The sequence below is a fragment of the Vicugna pacos genome, chromosome 13, assembly GCF_048564905.1.
Source record: "Vicugna pacos chromosome 13, VicPac4, whole genome shotgun sequence".
NCBI lineage: Eukaryota > Metazoa > Chordata > Mammalia > Artiodactyla > Camelidae > Vicugna > Vicugna pacos.
In genome coordinates, this window is record NC_132999.1 from 7,506,856 (window position 1) to 7,530,502 (window position 23,647).

Here is a 23,647-nt window from a genome sequence, read left to right on the forward strand (position 1 = left end):
TCTAACTTTCCTTGAACTACTAAAAGTTTTTGCTTAATTTTATTGACACACTAGTTAACCACAGAAATAGCTAATAAGCTCATTTGTTATAACTTTTTAAAGAAAAAAGCACCCCTAATAGGAATCAACAGATACAGGCAATATGAAATTTGTTTGTTTCTCAATCTTATAATGGTCAATAACATTTATTTGTAACAGCATGATGTTAAACCTGAGTGAAATGTTTTAAATACTGAAATCCAAATATTTTAGCTACATTTAAAAAATTTCAACTGTATTTCAAATACTTGACTAGTGATAATTTAAGTTAAAAAGTACCTTAATATTATTATGCTTAATTTGTATCAAGTTTATTTTAAAATAAAATTTCTTAGACACCAGTATTTTTATTTGGTATTTTAAGGCTTAGAATAGTAATTTTACTTCTAATGAGTTTAAAATTTATTTAATATTCACATACTATTCTAAGTTTAAAAAAAAACTTTCTGTGCCCAAAACAGGGTGTGGATGTTTGTTTAAAAGCACTAAACTGCTATGTGGAAATTAAAATAATAAATATTAAGCTAATGTCCTTTCACTTTCATAAAACATTCATTTAATTCATAAATGCTATTCAGGCTTGGTGCAGAGCTAATATTATAGATTTTGGAAACATAATTTCCTGAATTAAAACTCTTCGCAAAAAACCCCACTTACTCAAAAACAAAATAAACTATACATGTCAATTATTCCTTTCTAATTATTAAAGTACTTTCAAATCATGCAGTCTTAACATGGCATATATATATAATGACATGGCATTTTTGCAAACTATATTAGAAAGGAGGAAAAAGTACTTTTTAGAGGAAACAATTTTCAGAAATAGTACTAATTAGCAAGTGTATAAGCTCTAAATAATGATATAATATGTAAAATATACTATATAATTTTATCGGGTAAGCTGGACATGTTTATAAATCTTTGACTGCATAGATAAATTAAAAGTAAAACAAATTAGCCCTGTTTCAATTGCACTGCTAAAGCAGCAAGCTAAAAATGAAGGGAAAACAGAGTCTGCTTACCAGAATAATGAAGGTAACAGGTCCAATGAAACTCCATATAAAATAGTTATCAACATGAAGCCAGCAACTATTATAAAAAGAAAATAATTTGTATCAAGTAGATTCAGTGGATCCTCAACATCACAAGGAACACAGAATTTTAAAAATCTAACAAACAAAACTAACTTTACATTTGCCTTTGAAAATTAATTTCTTGTGGTCAAGAACAGTGTTAATAATTCTGAGTTGGCACTGACTTAAAAAGTAGTAATATATTTATTCCAACCTATTCTTCATTTCAGGTTTTAAATTTGATAAAGACACACATAATTATGCTTGTATGGAGAAAACAGTAACCACCCTCAGCCTGAAGTCTTAAGACATCTGACTTTGCTGAGAAAAACTTGAAACTCAAGACTCCAAATTGTCTCATCATTTTAAAGTTCCTATCTTCAAAATTTGCCTTTTGAATCTGCATCTGAACTAAAATGTTTAACCCTATGGAACATAACAGATAAAAAAATAAATGTTCAGATGTTACATTTGTTGCAAAACAGTGTAGCATAAATATAATACCTCAACTGGGAATGGATGAATACTAGAAAAAAAAATCACACACAGAACTCATACAGTATTAGAGTAAATGATGCATAAACTTATTAAGACAGATTTTACTTAGTGGTTCATTTTTTCATATAACACTGAATCTCCAGTGAATTTCTTTTATTTGTCTTTCATCATCTGTGCAGTCAAAAAGCTTTCTTTAGTCCAAAGAATCTATATAACTAATTTTATCAAAAGAAAAAATAAACAGAATTGGAAGGCAAATTCATGCCTCTAGCAAATAAAATCCTTAGAAACACGGCCATGTCTACCTTCTGTCACTTTCCATAAATATCTGTATTTTTTATAAATGAATGACAGTGACTTATTTAAATCCTTTCAAACTGCCTGATAAAATATTATCAAAGTAAAACATACGGGATGGAATGTGGTACTGTCACAATTGAGAATGAGAGTTAGCTAGAGGGCCCGCTGCACAAAGAGAGCTAATGAAGCATTAGCTTCAAAACTGAGTAGTTAAACCTGTCAGATGCTTTAAGTTCAGAAGAATTTTTACTTAATATCTTTCTAAGGCCAAAAAGTTATTTACTTTTTCAATTTGTTTCAGGTCAGTCTTTTGTGTTAAAAAGAAAGTCCATAATTTAGAATCTGCCTCGCCAGAGTACAAATCCTCTGAACCTAGAAAATTACAAAAGACTTGATTGTAATTTGTGCACGGCATGCCCATTCTCTCACCAATAAAGCTTTCAGATGCTATTTTAGTCTGTCAGGGACCCTCACTGACAGCTAACAGGCTTTAAAAAATTATTCACTTGAAAAACACTCAGGTCACTTGCAATTACTCACGCTTTCTCTGTTCCGTAGCTCTTATAGTCAATAGCAGCTGAAACTCCAACCACTGTGGCAGGAAACAAGTAACCAGCAACATAGTAGTATTTCTTCCTTGAATATTCACTTTCAAAGACTTCAACTAACATTAGATAGAGCTGCACACCTTCTAAGCACATCCAAGCAAAAGCGGCCAGAAAGAAAAAGTGCAGGAGTCCTGCAAATATTGGGCATGCAATCTATAAAGAAAAGGAGCAAAAAAACGCACAACAGAACACATGAGTATCAGCAGCTGGCTCCAAAACTACAGTATTCACTGATAGTCCTCGCCACTGTCTTTAAGATGCTTAAATGTCTCTAAGATATTTAAACTGCTGTTTCGTCAACTCTGTCATAGAGACAAGGTTTTACCTTGAACTTTATTTCCGACTCTTCTTGGTTCTTTTGTTTGTTTGTTTTTATTTTGGGGGGAGGTAATTAGGTTTTTATTTATTTACTTTTTTTTGGATGGAGGTACTGGGGAATGAACCCAGGACCTCGTGCTTGCTAGGTATGCACTCTACCACTGAGCTATACCCTCCTCCTAAACTACTGTTTCTTAAATAAAAGTTTTTTCATAAACAAAAACACTGCCAAGTTTGGTTCAGTGCTTATAGAGTGTAATGCTAGGTGTGCGAGAAATACCATCACTGTAAGACATTACTATTTTTACCGAAATTGAGTCCAAATAAAAATATATTAACTTCTCTTCTAGAATTACACATTATTAAATCTGAATATTCTACTTGTAGATAATTTGCTTTACAAATCCTTAGAACAGTTGTTTCCAAATACATTATTTCTACCTTTTCTATTACAGAATTTTAAAAAATTTGTTTTAATGACAAGTATCCCAGATCTAATTACCTAACATCATTTTCTTGTCACATGTGGCACATTCTTAAATTAATCCCAGTGCCGATGAATACAGGGTGAAGCATTAACTATTTAGTTGTCTTTCTGACACTGAGACCTCACGATGATGAATAAATTGCTCAGAATATAAAGAAATGATCACTAGTCAGAATGACTATGTAAACAAGATGAAAAATTTTTAAATAGGATCATTTCACTTTACTATCTCCAGCATTCTTGTATTCAAATTGCGTGTTTTAATAACAAGCCAGAAAATGCAACTGTACCTTAATACAAGAAATGAATTAACTCATAATAATATTACTTAATGATTGGGTTGCCTTTTAATTTATTACAAATTATCCTTCAATATTGTCATGTTCATTATATTAAGATAGAAGGTCAAAAATTATCAGCAGCATGTGCGGATTTACACCTGTTATAATAATTTTCAAAGATCCAACGTCAACAAATGGAAGCGGTACTTACCATGTATTTTGTCTTATCAATGCCTATTAGGAAAATAAATTCAGCAATAAAAAGGTTGATACAAAGGTTCTTGTGAATAGTGTTACGGTCACTCTGCAGACCACGGAAAAAGCAGAAGGTGAAGATGCAGATAGCCAGGCAAACGAGGGAAACGACAATTCCCACCCAGGTGATGACCGTAAGGAGTAACTCGTGAACTCCATCTTTGTACTGGGGGAAAAAAAAGCGGAACTTCAGTATTCCTGCAGCACATTAACTAAAGGTAAGACAGGTTTCACATGTGATTGCTCATTTTTTAACACTCAACTCTCTGAAATTCATGTGCTCAGGGTTCAATACTTAAAAAAAAATCATATAACGGAATGCAATATAATCTTATTAATTTTTATATCCAAAGAATGATCTATGAAAGTGGAAGATTTTACCTAGAAAAGACTGACTGAAATAATTACTCATGTACACATAAAAAAATTTTACAATAGAATAAAGACTACTTAGTTATTAAAAAAAATGGCATTTTAATGGCTTTTCAGGCTAACAAAGAAGTTGTTTTAATTTTCTCCTTGAGTTTTTGTATTTATATACTAAGAGTTAAGCACATAATAGATGTGAGAGCTTTCATGTTACGTTTCTTAAAATATGTTTATCTTCTGGCTCTTGTTCTCCTATTCACAAGAAGAAATGAACACTAAGAAACATTCCAGGAGCCATTCTGGTCTTACAAAATCTGCAGTTTTGCGCAGTGTGCAAAGTGGTTAAGAAACTTAAAGCAGAAGTTGTAAAATGAGATTCAAACATTCAAGATAGGGAGGGGATGTCACACTTCAGGGCCCCTCTGTCTGTATAATCTATGGCTGTTCAGTTTTTAAACCCCTGATCACCTGTGCCTACCACCTGCCCGAAGGGGAAAGACTTAGAACAAGTCTATAAAGCACATGATGATTTGAGAAGTAACAATTAATACAGTACCAAGACTTCCTAAAATATATGGACAGTGTAGAAACAATTAGACATCCACATTACATTGTTTGCTTTTTAGGTATGATAAGCACCCAAAGAAGGGACTATTACACAAGCTGTTTTGAACTCTGAGGTTTTTCTCTGCTACTAATTAGAAGTGCAAATACTTACTGCAATTTCCCTGTGGGCCATGAGAATTGCAAAATTGGTTAGGTGGCTGCATGCACACGTTGTACGGGTTTTATTAGTGTCAACCAGCTTGCAGCCCTGGGTAGACCAATATCCCATCATAGTTCTCTCTGAGTAGTTCCAGAAGGAGCAGTTTGCATTGAAATAATTGTCAGGCTGGGAAATAAAATGACAAGATAAAATTAGGATTTTACACTCTAAGATGGCAATAGCAATTGTTTAATATGTGTAAAAGGTAATTTAGATTAAACTTTGCACGTTTCGGACTATAAAGTTTTTCATCAGCAAAATTGTAGACTATGTTATACAAGGCAGATATCTAACTTAAAAGGGGCTTTATAGTCCGAGACACTCTAAAGTGTACTCTAAATTACCAAAGACCCATTTTACACAATTACAATTTCCATCTTATGATTTTACATACTGATGGTACATCAGAATCATTTTTTTTCCTTTTCTGACAAAATTATTGTTCCAAAAAAATCCTATAAGGACGAAGTGTTTTAAAATCCATTTTGTTTGGGGCCCCTTTTTGTTCGAAGTGACGTAACAGTGACAATTTGAATCCTATAGTTCTTACGTCAAGGTGTGTAAAAGAGTGAAGCAACTGCAGAAGGTATAAAAGTGAACAGCCGCAGAAATGTGTTGTTCTTTGCCAATTCTGGAGCTCTCCCTGGTTATCTGTGGGCACTTATTCACTCTACTGTAACAGCAGCCACGTTCTGCAGACAATCTTCCAACATGGTGTAATTATTTAACTACCAACTTGCATTCTAAGGAATGGCAGAGGAATCACATCTCTTCAATTCTGTATTTTTAAAAACACAATGCTTGGTAACAATTGTGTTACTGTGATCAGTAAAATCAAATAAAAAAAAAAAAGATCTGCCGCATGAAAAAGCCTAAAAAGGCAGAGTCCTAACCGTTAATACTCAGCCACAGTGCTGCTAAGTAAGAGTTAATTTTCATTCTAAAACAAATTACAGTCATTTACATTTTCCTGTTGATTACTGAATTAGCTTTCATTAAGAATACACTTAAATTCTAATAATCACTGAACCAGGCTCATTTAATTTTATGTTCACAGACTTAAATAAACTTGTGTCTCTGACCTAGTCCAACATTTGAAATTCAAATGGGACAGTCTTTTCTTTCCTCTCTGCCATTTCCCCGTTCCCCCTCTCTCCATCCTCAGCATGTCTGTTTTGCTTTCCTTCCTAACTGGCTTTGTAACCTTGCACGACTTCATTAGCACACATAACTTACATCAATGTGTGGTAGGGTAAAAAGCACAGGATCTGTCAAGTACACGCGGCTGGATTCTTTATTGATTGAAACTGAAATGACATGGGAATTCACTGCAATGGTGCTATTTCGACCAACAAAGTCAGCACCCAGTTTGATGGTTGCATTTTCTGTACTAAGGAACTGTCCCAGACTCCGGTAAATGATGAACACCAACTTTGCAAGACCTAGGAAGGTAAAAACAGCCATATGTCTTTACAGAAAATATGCTTATGAATAAGATAAGATACAATAAAATCAGAATGAAATGAAAAAATCCTTATGAAATCTTTATTTAGATTAAGTTTACTGAAAAGAGTGAGGCATTATTTTAAATCTGCTTTTAAACGTTAAGCCGTATTTGTTATACTAGGAGTCAAATACTCAGCATTTAGAATTAATAGGTTTATCTGAACAACAACAACAAAAACCTATCAGTTTTTAAAAGACTTTTGTTCCATTTTACCATTCCGGCTGTTCTGCTTGACAGTATTTGCAGAGAGCTGGATTGAGCTGCCTGCTCCTTTGATGCCCAGAGGAAATTTAAAGTCTTGGACTTGTCCTTCTGTACTGAGTACCGCAACTTCCAGAACTGGATGAGGCAAAAGATAAAGAAGGAAAAAAAAGGGCATTCTTTAACTTTAACTACAAAGAGGCAAATGGTAACTGCACAGAAACCACTATTTTTCTACCTATAAAACTTCTGTGCTGGATTACAACAAAATCATGAACAAACAACTAAATTATGCTAAGAGGTCTTAAATTTTGACTACTCTAAAATTTTTGGTGTAATCATTTTTGAATATTTTCTTCAAAGTTTTGTATCTTTTGTCAACTAATTCCAGTCTTTTAGCCTACGGATATGAAGCGTCTGACTTACAGCACACAATTACCAAAGTTTCATGTAAATAATTAAGTTTAACAAAAATATTTCAAAATGATGTTTTGACTCTTTATGCTAAGTGACTTTTCAATTACCGTTACTTGGCAATGATAAGACAAAATATGAAGTTTAAATTTGAATGCGTTTATTGCATGTAGACATTTATATCTATGTGTATGTTTTAATACATAAGATTACATAGGTCAACTGTGCAGTAATAGATTTTCCCTAATTTCTCAAAGTAAGGAGACTAGCACAGCATTATTTAGGAGAAAATGTCTAGCATTACGTTCAAACTTCCCATTAATTCTCACTAGTAACAATCAATTTTTATATATTCAAATTGGGTAAAATAGGACCTGTGGGCCAAATGTGGCCAGCCACTTCTTTTAATAAATACAGTTTTACTGGGACACAATCATGCTCACCCATTAATATACTGTCTATAATACATTGTCTATGGTTGTTAAGTATTTGCAACTTAGACCACATGACCTGCAACGCTTAAAATATGTACTACGTGGGCCTTTACAAAAAAAGTTTGCAAATGACTGCAGCATAATCCAAATTTCAAAAATTCACAAAGAAAGTAGCAACACTGAAAAACATGTAAGGAAAACAGTCAATATATATAACATTAAGATCATTTATATGGTCAGTAAAACCAATGTTGTTTAATTTTTTTTAAAAAATAGTAACATCCTGAACATAAATGCTGTCTACCATAATTCCAATAAAGATTGCAATACTTTATATGATATTCATTTGATTCTTAAAAAGAATGAGAAAGTATTATTGTTTCTAGTAAAGTCAACTACTTCATATTAGTAAATAAAATGTCATTTACTGATGAAATGAGAGGAGCTCTATGAAAAATTCATTAATTTCAGACACTTGAATTTTAAAAAGTAACACATAATTCAATACACAGTCCACACATTTTTCTCTGAATTTCACCTTCTCTGATGGCATATACTTGCATAGCTAGTTCTAGTTTGACTAACATATTTATACGTGCTGGTACACAGATACACATATACATGCGCGCATACACACAGACACACACACACAAAATATGATGACTTCACTGACTTTTTAGAAAAATGGGCTCATATCATCCATTACAGAATAACTCTTGGATGCTGATTTTTAAAAATCTTTCACAACTTTGTTTTGTAAAATACATCTAGATTTAGCTGTAAACATGAAATTATAACATTGGAGATTTTTATAAGCTATGAGGCCATATGTCAAGCACTTGAAATATAAGTGTACAATGAGAGTCACAGAACTCCTAGAATTCTATTAGCTGCAGAAGCTGGTTGAGACATTTGTTTTATTAATCCATGCTCAGAAGGATTAAGTAGATGGATATGTGGATAATCTCCTCTCCTCAAATAAGATTCCATGTGTGTGAGTGGGAGGTGAAGGGGGTAAGATGGGTGACAAAAATATACCTCTCTCTTCCTTACACTGAAGGGGAGTCTCAATCATTAATTATTCATAAAAGACAGAAGATAAGGTGAAAGAAGGAAATCCTTTGAGTTTCCATGAAATGTTCCAAATATAGATATACATGCTCAGAGTAACATCCAACATGTATTTACTTATTAAAGTATAAAACCATATCCATAGTAAAAAAAAATTTGTTTGAATTTTAAAAAAGGATCATTAATATAGAACTCATTAGAGATGCAACAATCAACTTTATATAAATAAATTTTAAAATAGACAAAAGGAAAAATTTCCTAGAAACATAAAGCTGACTATAAAATAATTTTTTAAAAAACCAATAATTTATGACCACTTTAGAAAATGAACTCATGGTTAAATATATACTGAATTTTAAACTGCTCATGTTTTCCAACTCACTTCACAAGACTTACGTATAATCTAGATGCATAAAATAGTACAAAGAGATAAATCATATGATATTTAATATAACAATATTCACTTATTCAAATTACACAAAAATATTTAATAAATTATATATATACTTTTAAGTATATCCTGAACAAATTAAGTTGAACTCAAAAAGGCTTACAGAGATTAATACATTAGAAAATATATTATCATTCACTAAATTAAGAAATTAAGAAAAACATACACAGAAAGAATTCAACAAATTTCAATACTCATTCAATATAAAAAAATCTTAATAAAATAATAGGAACAAAAGAAAAATTCCTTGCCCAGAAAATGGTTTTGTTATCAGGAAAGGGTTATCTAACCAACTCTTAGCAAATAATGATGGAAAAACTCTAGAAGCATTTGTTTTGAAGTCAGGATGATCCCTATTGCAGGTTTTATTTAGCATTGTACTAGAGGACCTAGCTAATGCAATAATTCAAGAAAAAAAAAAAGGTACAAAGACTGGAAGGAAAAAATAATCTGTTAATTATTTACAGAAAACATAATTAACTACAAAGTAATCATGAGGGAAACGCTATATCCTATCAAAAGTAAAAGAATTCAGCAAGGCTGTAACCAGCAAAATCAACTGTGTTCCTATACACCAAGCAACAAACAATAAGAATATATAATTTAAAAAAAATACAGTTTACAATAGTGTACATTTCCTAGGAATAAACCTAATTTAAAAAGTACAAAATATTAAAGGGAAAAATACAGAACTTTATTAGGAGACCCAACAAAAAATGGAAAATCGTATCATGGTCCGATCTGGGAAAGCTCAACAGACAAATCTGTGACACTTCCTTCAAAATCTATCTACAAACTCAGTCTACTTCTCATAAAAATCCCAGCAAGAGTTTTTGAGTATGCAGAACTTGACAAGCTGATTTTAAAATGCACATGGAAGAGATATGCCGAAAGGCAGCCAAGGCGATTCTGATTCTAGGAGGAGCAGAAAGAACTCACCAGATATTAACATTACTGAAACAAAAACAAAAACAACAATGTATAACAGACACTCCTAACACGTACAGAAACTTGACATATGACAGAGATATGTTTACAAACCACTGGGGATAGGGATGGATTATGCACTGGAAGTACAGAAACAACAGATTACCCATATGGAAGAAAATAAAATTAGTTCCCTCATACATATCAAAAACACTATAAATTTCAGGTTAAAACATAAATGTAAGAAGGCAAAGCTTTATCATTTCTAAAGAAAATATAACATTTCATCATTACAAAGCAGAGAAAAAAATCTGAGCAGGATACCAAAAAAACTCCTCATATTTTTAAAACAAGATTCGAAAAGCATCAACCCTAAAAGAATAAACTGATAATCTGACTTCATTATTCTGTAAAACAAAAGATTAATACACAAGGTAAAAAAGAGATTGCACAGACAGAATAAACATTTGCAAATTATATAATAATCCTTAAAGAATTAGTTTCCATAATGCATTACCCACAGAAAAATTGTGGACAACAAATTCACAGGAGAGAATTAATTTAGGTAACCAGGGAACTGCAAATTAAAGCAATAATGTGATCAATTCAAATCTACAAAATGACAAAATTTACGTTAATAATAAAGTGTTGGCAAAGACAGTGATGGGGAACAACTATATTACTGGTGAGAAGGTGAACTGGTAAAATAGCAGCAGAAAGCAACTTGGCGGTATTTGGTAAAGTTAAAGATGTGCATGCTCTACCACTCAAAAATTATTTCTCGGGGAGGGTATAGTTTAAGTGGTAGAGTGCATGCTTAGCATGCATGAGGTCCTGGGTTCAATCCCCAGTACCTCCATTGAAAAACCAAGGAAAGAAATAAACAAAAGCAAACCTGATTATAACTACCCCCCAAAACAAACCCCCAAAACAAAAAAACAACATGAAAAATAACTGTTAAATGTATATACCTGTACAGCAAAAATTTAGTAAATAAAAGCTTACTAATGCTGACAAAGTAAGAATGATGGTTACACCCTTCTTAATCTGATCAGGAAGGAGGCAGAGGATTTCCAGATTATATATACGTATTTCTTTCCCCCAAAACTGAAGCAAATATGGTAAGATGTGGCTCAGCTGGTGATTGCTACACGGATGCTTATGATATTTCTCTATATCTTCTGTGTACTTGAAATAATATATGCCTTGTTTAACAGATTTCCTGAAAGTGAACACGCTTGATTCATAGTAGAGCCACCCAGAGCCTCCCTCACAGCCAGTGCTGTAGATTAGATTTTAATATATTTCTCTGTCCTTCTGTTTGTCAAATTCATCACTGAGTGGTGGCTGCAGTTGAGATGAGAGAGTAAGAAAAGTAGAGTGATAGGAAAAACTAGGACCTCTGCCAGCAAACCTGCAGCAGACTAAGTTCTATCAGCCTGAGTCCCGGGGTACAAACAACATGGAGGCGGCTGAAGATGACAGGGAACAGAGCAAAACCAAGACTCCGTGATGACATGGAGTTAAGGAGTCATAAACTTTGTTGTTGATTGCCGCTGTGAGTCTGGGTTTTTTTTTTTTTTTTAACTGCAGTATAACTAAGCTCAAATTGACGGATACAATCATGCTGGCTGCTAAGCCTACCGGGAAAATAAATAATAGGGAATTTTATAATGCTGGATTAGGCTGATAATAACTAAATCACCTAATCAATCTTAAGATCACAAGAAAGACAATCAACATTATGCGCCTTTTTACATAAGATGCAGAAGAAAGTCATTCTTGGGAGGTGCCAGGAATTTAAGCCTGAGGTTATCAGACCAGCCAAAGAGCCTAGCAGGGCAGAAGGAAAGCTCTTCCTCTCCAACAGGAGCAATGCCTCCATCAAATGCACAACGTGTTTGTATCCTAGGTAAAACGAGTTAAATGTTAACAAGTTTACAGAAATCGAATAACTGAAACTTCCTTTTTATCTTTTGAATCTATGTTTGTTAAATTTTAAAGTCTGACAATGGCATTGTGGTTTTAAAAAAGTGAGATACATATTAAAGTATTAATAGTAATAATATGTTAAGAGTTTGCTTTAAAATAATATAACGGTGAGAGGAACACATGAAACAAGATTGGCTAGATGTTGTTGAAGCTGGGTAATGAGGACTTTTCATCCAATTTTTTGCTCCTCTCAAGATATTATTAAGAAAATAGAGAGGGAAGTTACATATTGAGGGAAGGCATTCAGAGTACATATATCTAACAAAAGATTTTTATCAGGAAGATATAATCTTTATAACCCAATAATAAGACAACCCAATTAAAATGGGCAAAATATACAAAAAGACATTTCACAAAAAACATATGTGAATGGCCAATAAGCACATGAAAAGTTGGAAGTTTTCAGCAAAATATACCTTAGTAATCATACAAATGCAAAACAACACCAAATGAGTTCCACTACAAACCACTAAAATGGCTAAAATTCAAAAGACATTTGAGAAGATAATCCTAAATGCTGGTGAGGATGTGGAGCAATTGGAACATTAACAGCTATTTGGAATACAAAATGGTACAGCCACCTGGAGAAACTGCAGATTTATTAATGACAGTCAAAAGGTGCAAACAACCTAAACGTATAACCAAGTGAGTAGATACACAAATAGTGTTGTGTCCTTATAATGGAAACTCAGCAATAAAAAGGACTGAATTCCTGATGCTGCCACCAACATAGATGAATCTCAACAACATTGTTCTTTGTAAAAGAGGCAAGGTCAAAAGGAGTACCCAGCCTATGGTTCCATTCAACTGAAGGTCTAGAAAAGTAAAACTGAACTAGTGACATAAAACAGATCAGTGGTTGCCTGGGGCTGGGGGTGTGGGAAGACTGACTCCAAAGATTACAAAGGACCCTTCTGAGGTGGCTGAGATATTGCCCATGTTGTTGGTTACACGGGTGTGCGTTTGTCAAAACTCATCAAGCAGTACACTTAAAACAGCTGCTCTTATTGTGTCTAAATTATACCTCAAAGTTGACTTTAAAAAGCTATAATCAGATATAATTACAACATAATTACACCGTTTTTATGAGGTCAAGTACAAGGGTAAAACATACAGTAAAGTGAAAATAAGGATTCAAGGAGAAATCACCGAGGAGGAGAATCAAGTTGTCTTAATAAGCAAAGGCACTGTAGCCACCCCCTAAATTTAGAAAAGAACAGCAAGTGAAGACATAGAGGGGTAATGAGCAATCTTAGTTCTCACAGCTAAAAAGATAGCAAGTCCTAGGAAAAAGTTGAATCTTGAATGTCATATTAAATTATGGATAATATATGTCACAACATTGTTTACAGCTTAGACATTCAAGACACAAACAGACACTGGAATATGCAAAATGACCTTCATGTTGGGTCATTTCCTGGGTAATCAACATATGCATATAGTAAGTTCAGGGCATTATTTTTGAGAAGTTAGTAAAACATGTACTACACTCTACAAGAATCTCTACTCACAACATTCCTTTTGTAATTAAAAATTTTTAAAAACCAGTGTGAAGGATAATCACTTAGAACTCTGAAAAACACAGGTATTAGAAAAAAAATTCCTAGTCATTCTCAAACCAAGATAAAAACATCCCAAATGTATAATAATGGTGTGTTTTGCATATGTGAGGCTGATTGGGGCAGAGCCTGTCAACCTGGCCTATTAAAATGTCTTGCGTTCTGGGAAGGAGCTTAAAAGGGAAGTTATAGTTTTTTTTTGTCTTTTAAATCGGCTTTAGAAGATATGGAAAACAAACACTTCACTTCAAATCATGCTTTCTAAGATTTATCTTCTGAGATGATCAGGTCTATGTTCCTCTACTTTATAGATATATCCCTGGAAATATCTGAGAATTGTTTGACATGTACCTTGGGAATTTTATTAGACTATGAAATAAATCAACCTCAGAATAATGAAAACTTCAGACAGAAAGGAGGAGCTTTATTCACACAACTAAAGTAGAGTGTATTATTTTCCTTATGACTGGTCTACCAGCTTACAGCAGGCCAAATTATTTTAACTTCATTTAATTTAAAGTTATTAAGTTATTTATCATTTCAAAACCTCATAGAGTAAATAAAAACACGATTTTAAAAACATTTTCTAAAAACTCAGTTATTTAAAATAAGCTTAAAAGTTTTGAATTTAAATTCAGGCATCATAATCTGATCAATGTCTATTTCTCCCATACACCTTGCTTTTCTGCATTTCTAAACATAAAGTCCCATGATTTAGGGAGGCACAATAAAGCGATCAGACATGGCATCCCAGATAGCAAAAATTCATTCAGTATCTGCTGCTCCAACGCACTGTTTCCATGGAAGAGTAGTTTGTGTTCCCTTTTCGGTTTTTTTACATTGAGGCTTGGGGATATTTTTTTACTTTACTAAGGGACACTGTAAATTTCATCTGAGCTCAATCTCACTAAATAATCAGCAATTCCAATCAGTCAAGCCTAAATAAATATAATTTCACTGTACTTACTGGACTTCTTTCAAATACCATCAAAAGGGAATTCCTACCTCTCACTGCCAGCACTGAAATTCTAAAAGATGTTTTGCAACTATCTGCAGCTATTCTGCAATCTATAAAGCATGGACATTCTGCACTATGAGAGATGTAGTTCACTGACCACATTTTCACCTGAAGGCAGGTATGTTTTATACAAATATTTGACTCGAATTCTGTGTGCCTAAAATATGTGGCCGGGAGAACGCATTCCAGAAAGTAATTTAAATTCATTAGGAACGTATTATATAAAATGGAAAAGCATTTGCCACAGTTTCATGGCAAGCACTTTCGTTATTAAGCAATCCATACTCTGGCATTTAAGTACTTTAAACACTTTTTTTTCCTTTAATGATTTTTCAGTTGGAAAAAATAAACCACACATAAAACCAACTTTTAAAAGACAGGATAGATTTTGGCTTTTGCAATAATGTTATGGCATGTGAGGAATAATACCTCTTATTAACAGACAAAAATAATTTTACAAAAGAGAAGTTTGGCACTGGGAAATAAAAGATTCAGAATGGAAGCATTATTCTCTTAAACATCTATCTTCTAAATGAAAATTAAACCTGACAACAGATTCACTCACCAATATTTTCTGTGGGCATGGAGACCCTGGTTGGTTCTACGAGATTGTCAGCCAGGACAAACGCTCCTTCCTCCAGCGTATCGAGCAGCATTGTTGCGGTGTGCGCTTGTTCAGAAGAATTCATGTGTTTCCATGATTCCAACGCTTCAGGTCTCAGAAGGTTGTCCACTGTGTCAACAATTGCCTGCATCCATTAGAAAACTATCATTAGTTCTGATTGCTTGTAGTACCTAGGTGATTTTCAATCACTGACTAGTGACAACTGTAGTATTTACCCGTCATGATGATTTACCCTTATGGAAGGACACCTGGACAACATACATCTGGCCAACCTGATGTCTGACCCTTTCAAAACAGAACTAACTGAAGATTAGTAGACTACTGTTTGATTATAAAGACTAAGTATAAAAAGATGGCTTATTTCTGTTTATCTAATCATATCTCACTTGTTGAAGAGAAATAAAATCAATGCCAGCTCTTAACCTGAGGTATTCCTCTTACATGCATGGTCACTCGAACATATAACTTCAAGACTTGAATGTTCTAAACAGAAAACACTGATGTCTCAAGGGTAATCTCGTATTTATGCTTGAAAATTAAACCATACTGTTTTTTTTGGATCTTGAACTAAAATAACCACCATATAACATTCCCTACTTATTATCATTGGGAAAAACACCAAAATGATTTCAAAATGTATAAATTATCTGTGAACATTCTCACTCTTCCAATTTCCTATCCAGCTAAAAGACACTTTTTTGAGAGTATATCTTAATTCATAAACAATGATTTGTTTTTAAGGGGATCAAGAAAACAATCAAAATATTTAAAGCCTGTACTAATAATTTAATGAAAACAGAAAAGCAAAATAAAGTCTCCACAAATATCTAAGTTATAAATATTCATAAATGTAGGTTTAGTTTATTACCATGCAAAACAACATTAAATAAAAACGTAACCCAGTCAGTTAGGCAGCTGGAGGCGGGCTTTTATATTGATACTTACTGTAGTTGTACACTGACTGTGGCTTGCGCATAGCTGAAATCACTAAGTTTATTTACTCTTTCCCATTTATCTAATCATAATGTGTCATTACCCACATATAAATTGTTCCAATCTATTGGTAATCACTGAGAAAAAAAGAACATACCTGGTACAAAGAACAACAAAAATTGCTAGTTTGAGGTACTATATTGAAACAAGCAGGGGGAGAAGTTGTTAGAGTCTACTGTCAGAGTAAGATTAATTAGCTTAATCCATCTTAATATCCTCGTTCTGTCTGCCTTGTGAGCCACCGCGACCTTCCTGGCAGGTAGAAGATACTTGCAAGTGGCGTTAAAGGCTTCTTTCTCTTTCTAATGGGAGATAGAATAGTCAAGAGTGCACACACTGGGACTGCTGCGGCCATTAACCAGAGTGGAACAGAAACTGGTCTGCTGGGGCCGGGTTCATTAGTCACCAAGAAATACAGACTGGAGCCTCTAATCTCAGTTACAAATGAATCTTCTGTCACAAAGCAGGCACTCGCTTCATTTGCATAGTGTAAGTCGCTTCTGATTTGTAATTTAGGGAGTTTTATTAGTCTTATCTGAACAGAGAAGCTCATTTGAGACATACTGAAAACGACACTGGTCAGAAATTGAGGTCACGCTGAAATCTACTACCTAGACACAACTCGCTGATGGCATGCTTTTATTAATTTGAAATGCTCCCTATTTACTACCATTTGTATTTTTTTACTGGAATCAAAATGATCATTATTCTAATCATATTCCTGAATATTCTCCCTGCCAAAGGAAAAAAAGCTATTCTTTTCCCACTGAGATACATGTCCTGGGCAGCATACCAATTATTACATTTCACACATTAACTAATACTTTAAAAGTGAACTGAAAATTTCAGTATGACAAATTCTATACACTTCAGCATGTAATTTTTTGCCCCCATTAAGCAGGCTAATAAGGGACTTCCAAAATACTACTACCTAAAAACAGACTTTGCCTCCGTCTTTTCCTGTAAGGTTCTCAGATCTAACAATGTCTATTACTACCTAGGAAATGCTATTCTTTTTTTCAGACCTTGCCAACCAAAGCTGGTGAAGTAATAGCTTTTGAATAACTTCTATTCTGCAAAACTACAAAGTTCTTTTGTTTTGTTTTCATATGCATGTGGATTAGTTCTTCAAAGTTTGATTTATTAGGAATATGGTCCCCAGATGAGTAAGGTTAGAAAGTAACCACCCCAGCAAAAGGAACTTCTAAAATTCACAGGATAAGACAAAATGCAAAGTGGTATTATTATTTTGATCTATCACACAGAACTAGCATGGCATAATTCCACGGTTAGCCTCAGCATGTTCCTTATTTCACTTGGATATACCAGGGAGAAAAACCAGCTGGAGCAGACAGGGATTCTGAGGCAAACAGTGGCTTTCTGTTCCTATTATCCCGACAAAAACCAACATATAACGTGTATCGATAGTACTAGCACATTATTCGTATTTCATTTCTACTAACCCATCCCTGTATAGGCCTGGTTCTAGAAACGACTCCTGAAAATTTCAAGATAAAGCCTATTTTCTTTAAGAGTACACCACAGAGGTAAGAAAGCAGTGACTTTTTCATGCACATACATTATGACTATACAGTCTTTGATATGATAAACTGCCAAGAATATATCATAGCTGTTTTACTCAAGTTGCTTTTTAATCCACAGAGATGACAACAGGAAATAAGGAAACTTTATGATTACTTTCCAATTCAGAGGATATTTCATTAAAATCCTTGTATGTTTGGATGAATGGAAAAACAGCAAAAATTGTAAAAATAAATCATTTGCTTATTCTGAGAGTAATATACCTGTGAAAAGCCAACATTTGTACAGCTGATATGGGGCACATTATATAATTATCAAAGACTGAAATACACTGGATCATGCAGCAAGATGATAAAGCGTAGCAAGGAGCTGAGGGAAGGACAGAGCAGGGTGACAGCACAGGAGAGATACCTTAAGGTAAGCCCTGCATGTCTTCTCTCGTTTTTGGAGCTTTTTAGTAAAAGAAAAGAAAATCAGAGGTTAGATTTTATCTGTTGAAAATGAGGAAAGAAGAAATCCTCAAAAATTAAGCTAGTGTTCCTGAGCTCAGAGTTTATCATGTACTTGTGGGCATCTGGATTTTTGTGAGTCTATACTGATTGCCAAGATTGTGTATTCACAGCTTTGAACTGTATTTTACTAAACACACTAATCCAAAGTATCTTGGTAAAACTAGAGACAAAATACATGATGAAAAGGAAGGAAAAAAACCTGTAAGATCATTTTAGCCATAGATTTTGGATTATATGACTCTCACAAAAACACTTCATAGTATGGTTAAAATAGTGATCAAATTTTTGTTGTAGGAGAAAAAATTAGTAGCACTAACACACTATACTTCTAGCAAAGGAAGTGTATCGTTCTTCTAAAACCTACCGTTGAAAACAGAATTTCAGTGGCCAACGTTCCTGTACGCATGGCCGTTTTGTTACAGCCACGAGAGTGGACTGTAGCTGTGTAACACACACTCTCTCCTAGTGCAGATAAGGCAGCCCCGAGGGAGAGTCCTGACCACAGCCAGGCGGAGGAAGTTTGCCACCAACTAAGATCTCCCTCAGGTACCCAGCATCCTTCTGGGGTTCACATTGCTCCTTTAATGCACTATATGGGGGTGCACTGTAATTCTTTCTTGAGACATAAACCAAATTAGAAGTTTTAAGTTAGGCAGTCAGCCGCTAGAAGAATCCAGAGCTGCTGCACGAAACATCTAATTGAAAATAACAGAAACTTTCAACCGACCTTGTTGTAACTGCGTCCAGCTGAATCCTTCTCGCTAGGTTTCAGCTCCTGCAGCTGTGCATCGAGAATGTCCACCAACTGCTCCATCAGTCTCACTGAAGAACTCACGTCCCCGGCAAACACCGGTCCTTTGGTATGTTTAGCTAGTTCATTGGCAAGGCTAGCAGCGTTTTCTCCACTTCTGATCTGAAATGACAGTTTATATTATCTCAGTAAGATGTCTTGTTCTGTTTGTGGCTTCTTGTTCTCCCAAGTACCTTTGTTGTGGACAAGAAAAAATATTTGCAAATATGTCAAAGTCTGCAACTAACTGAGACCAATAACTTTCTCTTCATTTCAGATGATTAAAGGTTCTTAGATCCTCAAAAAGAAATTCTTAACCAGACATTTAAAAGAAACAAAAGGGAAAAAACCCCAGAAATTCTTCTTAAAATTCTTCAGACAGCTCTCTCATTTCACTGCAACTATTTTAAACTGCTATTTAAAAACCTTATTTATTTATTCCAATGGTCCAGAAATTTAAGTCAGAATACAATCAGTCTAACACTGACAGTTATTATCTACTGCTTACACTTCAGAAGGTAGATGGTGAAGGAGAAACTAAAATGTCACTGCATTACATTGTAATACTAACATCACTAATGCCTTTTAAAGTCATTTTTACTCATTCTATCACCATCATCTGTGATATGCACATCTGCTTGTATTCTGTGGATTCAGTTGCAGACTTAATGATACTTGATTTATTAGGCCAGCATCCTATTTGTCTTACGAACATCAAAAGAAACAGAACAAACTAAATATGAATGAAATTAAGCAAGTATGTACTCATTAAAGAGCTTGACATAGAAAACAGCATGACCTAAAACATATGTAACTCTGAATAAATAGTTTACAGACAAAACTATGCATAATTTTTTACGTTCATACTGAACAAAGAGCGATGAAGCTGGTTTTAACACACAAAGCTAAATTATTTACGTTAGAAGTTAAAGCTGTTAAATCATCAATGTGTATCATATTGAAAGGTTCCAACCCACCTTCTGAGCCAGCTGATTTACCCAGTGTGAGGTACAGTTGCTAAGATCGGGGCCCTTAGGGTTCCATGTTCCAGTGGAAACCATGCAGAGATACGAGGCAGTTCCTGCAACAGATGTAGAAAACAACAGTGAAATTGAAACCATTTTTTCTGCATGCATTTGGGAAATCAGCTAAGATGAACCTACTCCGTGTGTTAAATTGTGAATAAACGCTAATGGAAGTAGTTGACAATAACTGACAGAAATGTAGAGTATAATGCAGAATATAAACAGTAAATACAAAGTCGGCATAGAAATATCAGACATTTACAGCAAACAAACAAAAAGAACAAAAAGCCCTTGATTTTTCTGGGACTCATCCAATCACTCGTAATGAGAAAGACAGCTGTAAGGAAGCCTCAGTAGAGAGTTCACGGGCAACAATCTCAGGCTTGACCTGGGTCTTTGGGAGGGAGAGGTAATCCACGGCCTGACCGTAAATGACTTTTACAGTTCAAAAACCCCTTGTGTACACATGCTGTATTACAGAATTAACAAAACTAACAATGACGTTAGTTTACTGTATCTCTTTCCTCACATAAAATCACTTCAGTGTAATTCGGAAACTACTTAAACTACATTGTAAAATGTTTATCTAGTATTTGACAGAAATACCTCTTGTTCCCTTGGGACATGGTCGTTCAACCATCATTCCCCTTTGTGTCTGAGGCCACTTTATCCCCCTCGCGTCTAACGCTTCGCAGAATCTCTCTGGCAGGGGAAAAATATTTGTTACAGGAGGAATTTTGGTTGTAGAAACTGCTGGAGGTGGTTTTGTCCCTTTGCTTCCTTCCTGTGATCCAGCTACAGTGGTGCTCATGGGGCCCTTCTGTGAAGCAGTGCTTGTGGTTGATACTGTGGTTTTGAACAGCTCAGCTGAAGAAGTTATTGTCACAGCTGTGGTAGGCACTATGGAAAAAAGATGAGCATGTTAATCTCAAGCACACTTGCACTCACATGTGAACGTGTGCACACACGCACACACCCACAAAACCCCACTGGCCCAACTACCCCAACACCAACAAAATGAGAATTACTGAGAATATCTGTCAGGTGGGAGGAAAAATACATCTCTTCATTTCTTCCAATACATTCATCTTGTTGGCTAAGCAATGGCCGACCAGGCTTCACCATAGATCTTGCTCCATGACCCTAACTGTGTTAGGTTTACTTCTCAACAAAATATTTGACAATATAGTTTATGTATAATTTCATCACGAATCAGCTATCAGGAAATGAAGGTCAAGTTCTTATAAAGTTTTAATGTACGTATCAAATACACTGTCACTACTAAAAAATCTCAAGATATTTCCTTATGTAAATGCATACTCTAAAACGATAAAATTCAAAGTATCAACAAAAGTCTGACAATTACATATAATTAGGACAACAGAAAATTTCATATCACGTGGTCTACGTCTTGCAGGAGCACAAATACTGTGACATCTTTCCACCCAGCAGCCATTCCTGCTCAAGAGATTTCGGAGCATGCCTGATTAGATCCAAACTGAAGATAACGCTTGGCACGATTGTGCTGTTTTAGCAAGGAAACACCTGAGGCTTCTGCATCTTTACTTTTGAAAATGTAGGTATAAAAAGCAACGAGTTCTGGTCAGAAGGTACAATGCAATCTCATAGTAAGATAACAGGTTGGATCAAATCATGGCTAATTTGAAACGAACCCTACTTACTTTACTGACACTTAACAGAGAGTATAAAAGGACCACAGTTACCCACCGAAAGGTAGAAATTTAAAAAGAAAAAAACTTTAAAGGTTATTTTTCACTTCCAACATTACTTTTAAACTGTTAAATCCACTAGGTTAAAAAAATAATGGAGGTTAATGTTTCCTTCATTAATTACCATGTAATTAGTTTAAACAACAACAAAAATTGTCAGCAAAACTTAACTGACATCATTTAAACTCTATTAGGTGATCACATTAAAGTTTTACCAACATTTATAGATTACTGGCTCTTATAAATATGCCTTAAATTTAAATTGAGTAGGGCAAATTAAAAATAACTATTTTTTAATCATGAAAATGTTTACAAAATCTTATAAAACATTGATTTATTTTATGGCTTTATTATACATAAGGAACACACTAGAACATTAAAAGTTATTGGGAAACAAGTTCATATGATTGTCACTGATATATTTAACATTTTAAACTCTGGTCCATAAATAGTTGCTCATATAGTTCTAACTATTGACAGAGTATGCTAAGTTTATCAGAAAAAGCAGTGTGCACTTGTTTCTAGTTTTTTAGTAGTGACAAACTTCTTTTTATCAATAATTGCAAGACATTTTTACATCCTTTTATCATTCTACCACAAAAGAAACTTCTTAAGTAGTGTTTTGCTTCCAGGGCACTGGTTACTGACCATGTGAGAGAAGCCTGTGTACCTTAGTCAAACGTCACGCCCAGCCAGCTGCGGCAGAAGCCTGTTCAAACCTGTCTGTCTTTCTCTGTAAAGCACTTGCCTGACATCTTGTTAAACCTTGTAATTTTCTTTTGATTACAATGCAGCCATGCTTTCAGTGCTTCCTCAATTAACATTTGTCAAAAGCATCACAATCTTTTGCAGAAGTGTCAAATGAATGCTGCAGAATCAAATCTCAAACGGGAGTGGAGAATCAGAGCAAAGAGAGAAAAGGGCAGAGCAAAATGGTTTAGTGCTACACCATCTGATGTGTCCCTTGACACTGTCCTAATTAGTACATATTTAATCACTGAAATATGTATTAACAATACTGCAATTAGCGATGTGTTAGCCAGACACCAGTAAAGATTCATAACAAGTGAGTGAAGGTAGGTGACAAAATGACCTCTTATTAAACGCAAAAAATCTCATCCAACATTCTACAGCCTGTCTGCATGTGTCTTTCGATAGTAAATTTTCATACATTTTCACCCTTTGCTCATCAAAAGAAGTTTAAAGGGAAGGAACACATTCTTCAATGATAAATCAATGAAATATTGGGATATAATGAAAATAAACATGAAAGTCAACTTTAAGTGGCAATATCTAACCCCAGGAGGACAACTATAAGATTCTGCAAGGCTGAAGTTTAGCAACCTTAGGGAAAGCAATTTTTTTCTAATGCTGAAGGTAGAAATGCAGAGGTATTTCTAAAAATTAATATTTCTTTCCTTAGGTGAAGACAGGTCGTAACAGGGCATCCCATAATGATAAAAGCTTACACTTCAGCACTTAGGTACCAGATGCTATGCTAATCACCATTCATGGCTCATCAGATCACCTTATTTAATTCTTACCACAACCCCATGAAGTAGGTACTAGGAGACAAAAAAACAGAGCCATGGAGAAGGTTAGGCAATTTGTTCAAGGTCACTTGTCCATACTCTTAACTGTTATGATCTTATTTTTCTAGTCAAAGATTTTCATAGACTCTGGGAAAGTACGGTATCCCACAAAGCAGTGTGCCCTGGTTCTGGAGCATTTAACCAACACTGTGTTCTGCATACGTCTTTAAAGGAAAAAATGTGGGAAGATAACATAATACTAAAGCAATAATAATAAAACGTTTCATAATGAAATATATGTGGCAAAAAGGGCACAAAACTTACGAATAT

At 34.4% G+C, this 23,647-nt stretch overlaps 1 protein-coding gene across 19 annotated transcripts in view; it reads right to left on the minus strand.

The window, feature by feature from the left end:
• Positions 1 to 23,647, minus strand: part of ADGRL2 (adhesion G protein-coupled receptor L2) — a 461,330-nt gene that overhangs the window by 19,838 nt on the left and 417,845 nt on the right. For all 19 annotated transcript variants that reach the window (XM_072974126.1, XM_015240691.3, XM_072974136.1 and 16 more), the window contains 10 exons: positions 20,662 to 20,955; positions 20,008 to 20,111; positions 18,968 to 19,153; positions 15,134 to 15,317; positions 6,715 to 6,840; positions 6,231 to 6,436; positions 4,947 to 5,120; positions 3,816 to 4,025; positions 2,451 to 2,671; positions 1,062 to 1,128 (listed from right to left, as the gene is read on the minus strand). In XM_072974126.1, the coding sequence (XP_072830227.1) occupies positions 1,062 to 1,128; positions 2,451 to 2,671; positions 3,816 to 4,025; positions 4,947 to 5,120; positions 6,231 to 6,436; positions 6,715 to 6,840; positions 15,134 to 15,317; positions 18,968 to 19,153; positions 20,008 to 20,111; positions 20,662 to 20,955 (1,772 nt within the window). The remainder of the gene's footprint in view (positions 1 to 1,061; positions 1,129 to 2,450; positions 2,672 to 3,815; positions 4,026 to 4,946; positions 5,121 to 6,230; positions 6,437 to 6,714; positions 6,841 to 15,133; positions 15,318 to 18,967; positions 19,154 to 20,007; positions 20,112 to 20,661; positions 20,956 to 23,647) is intronic.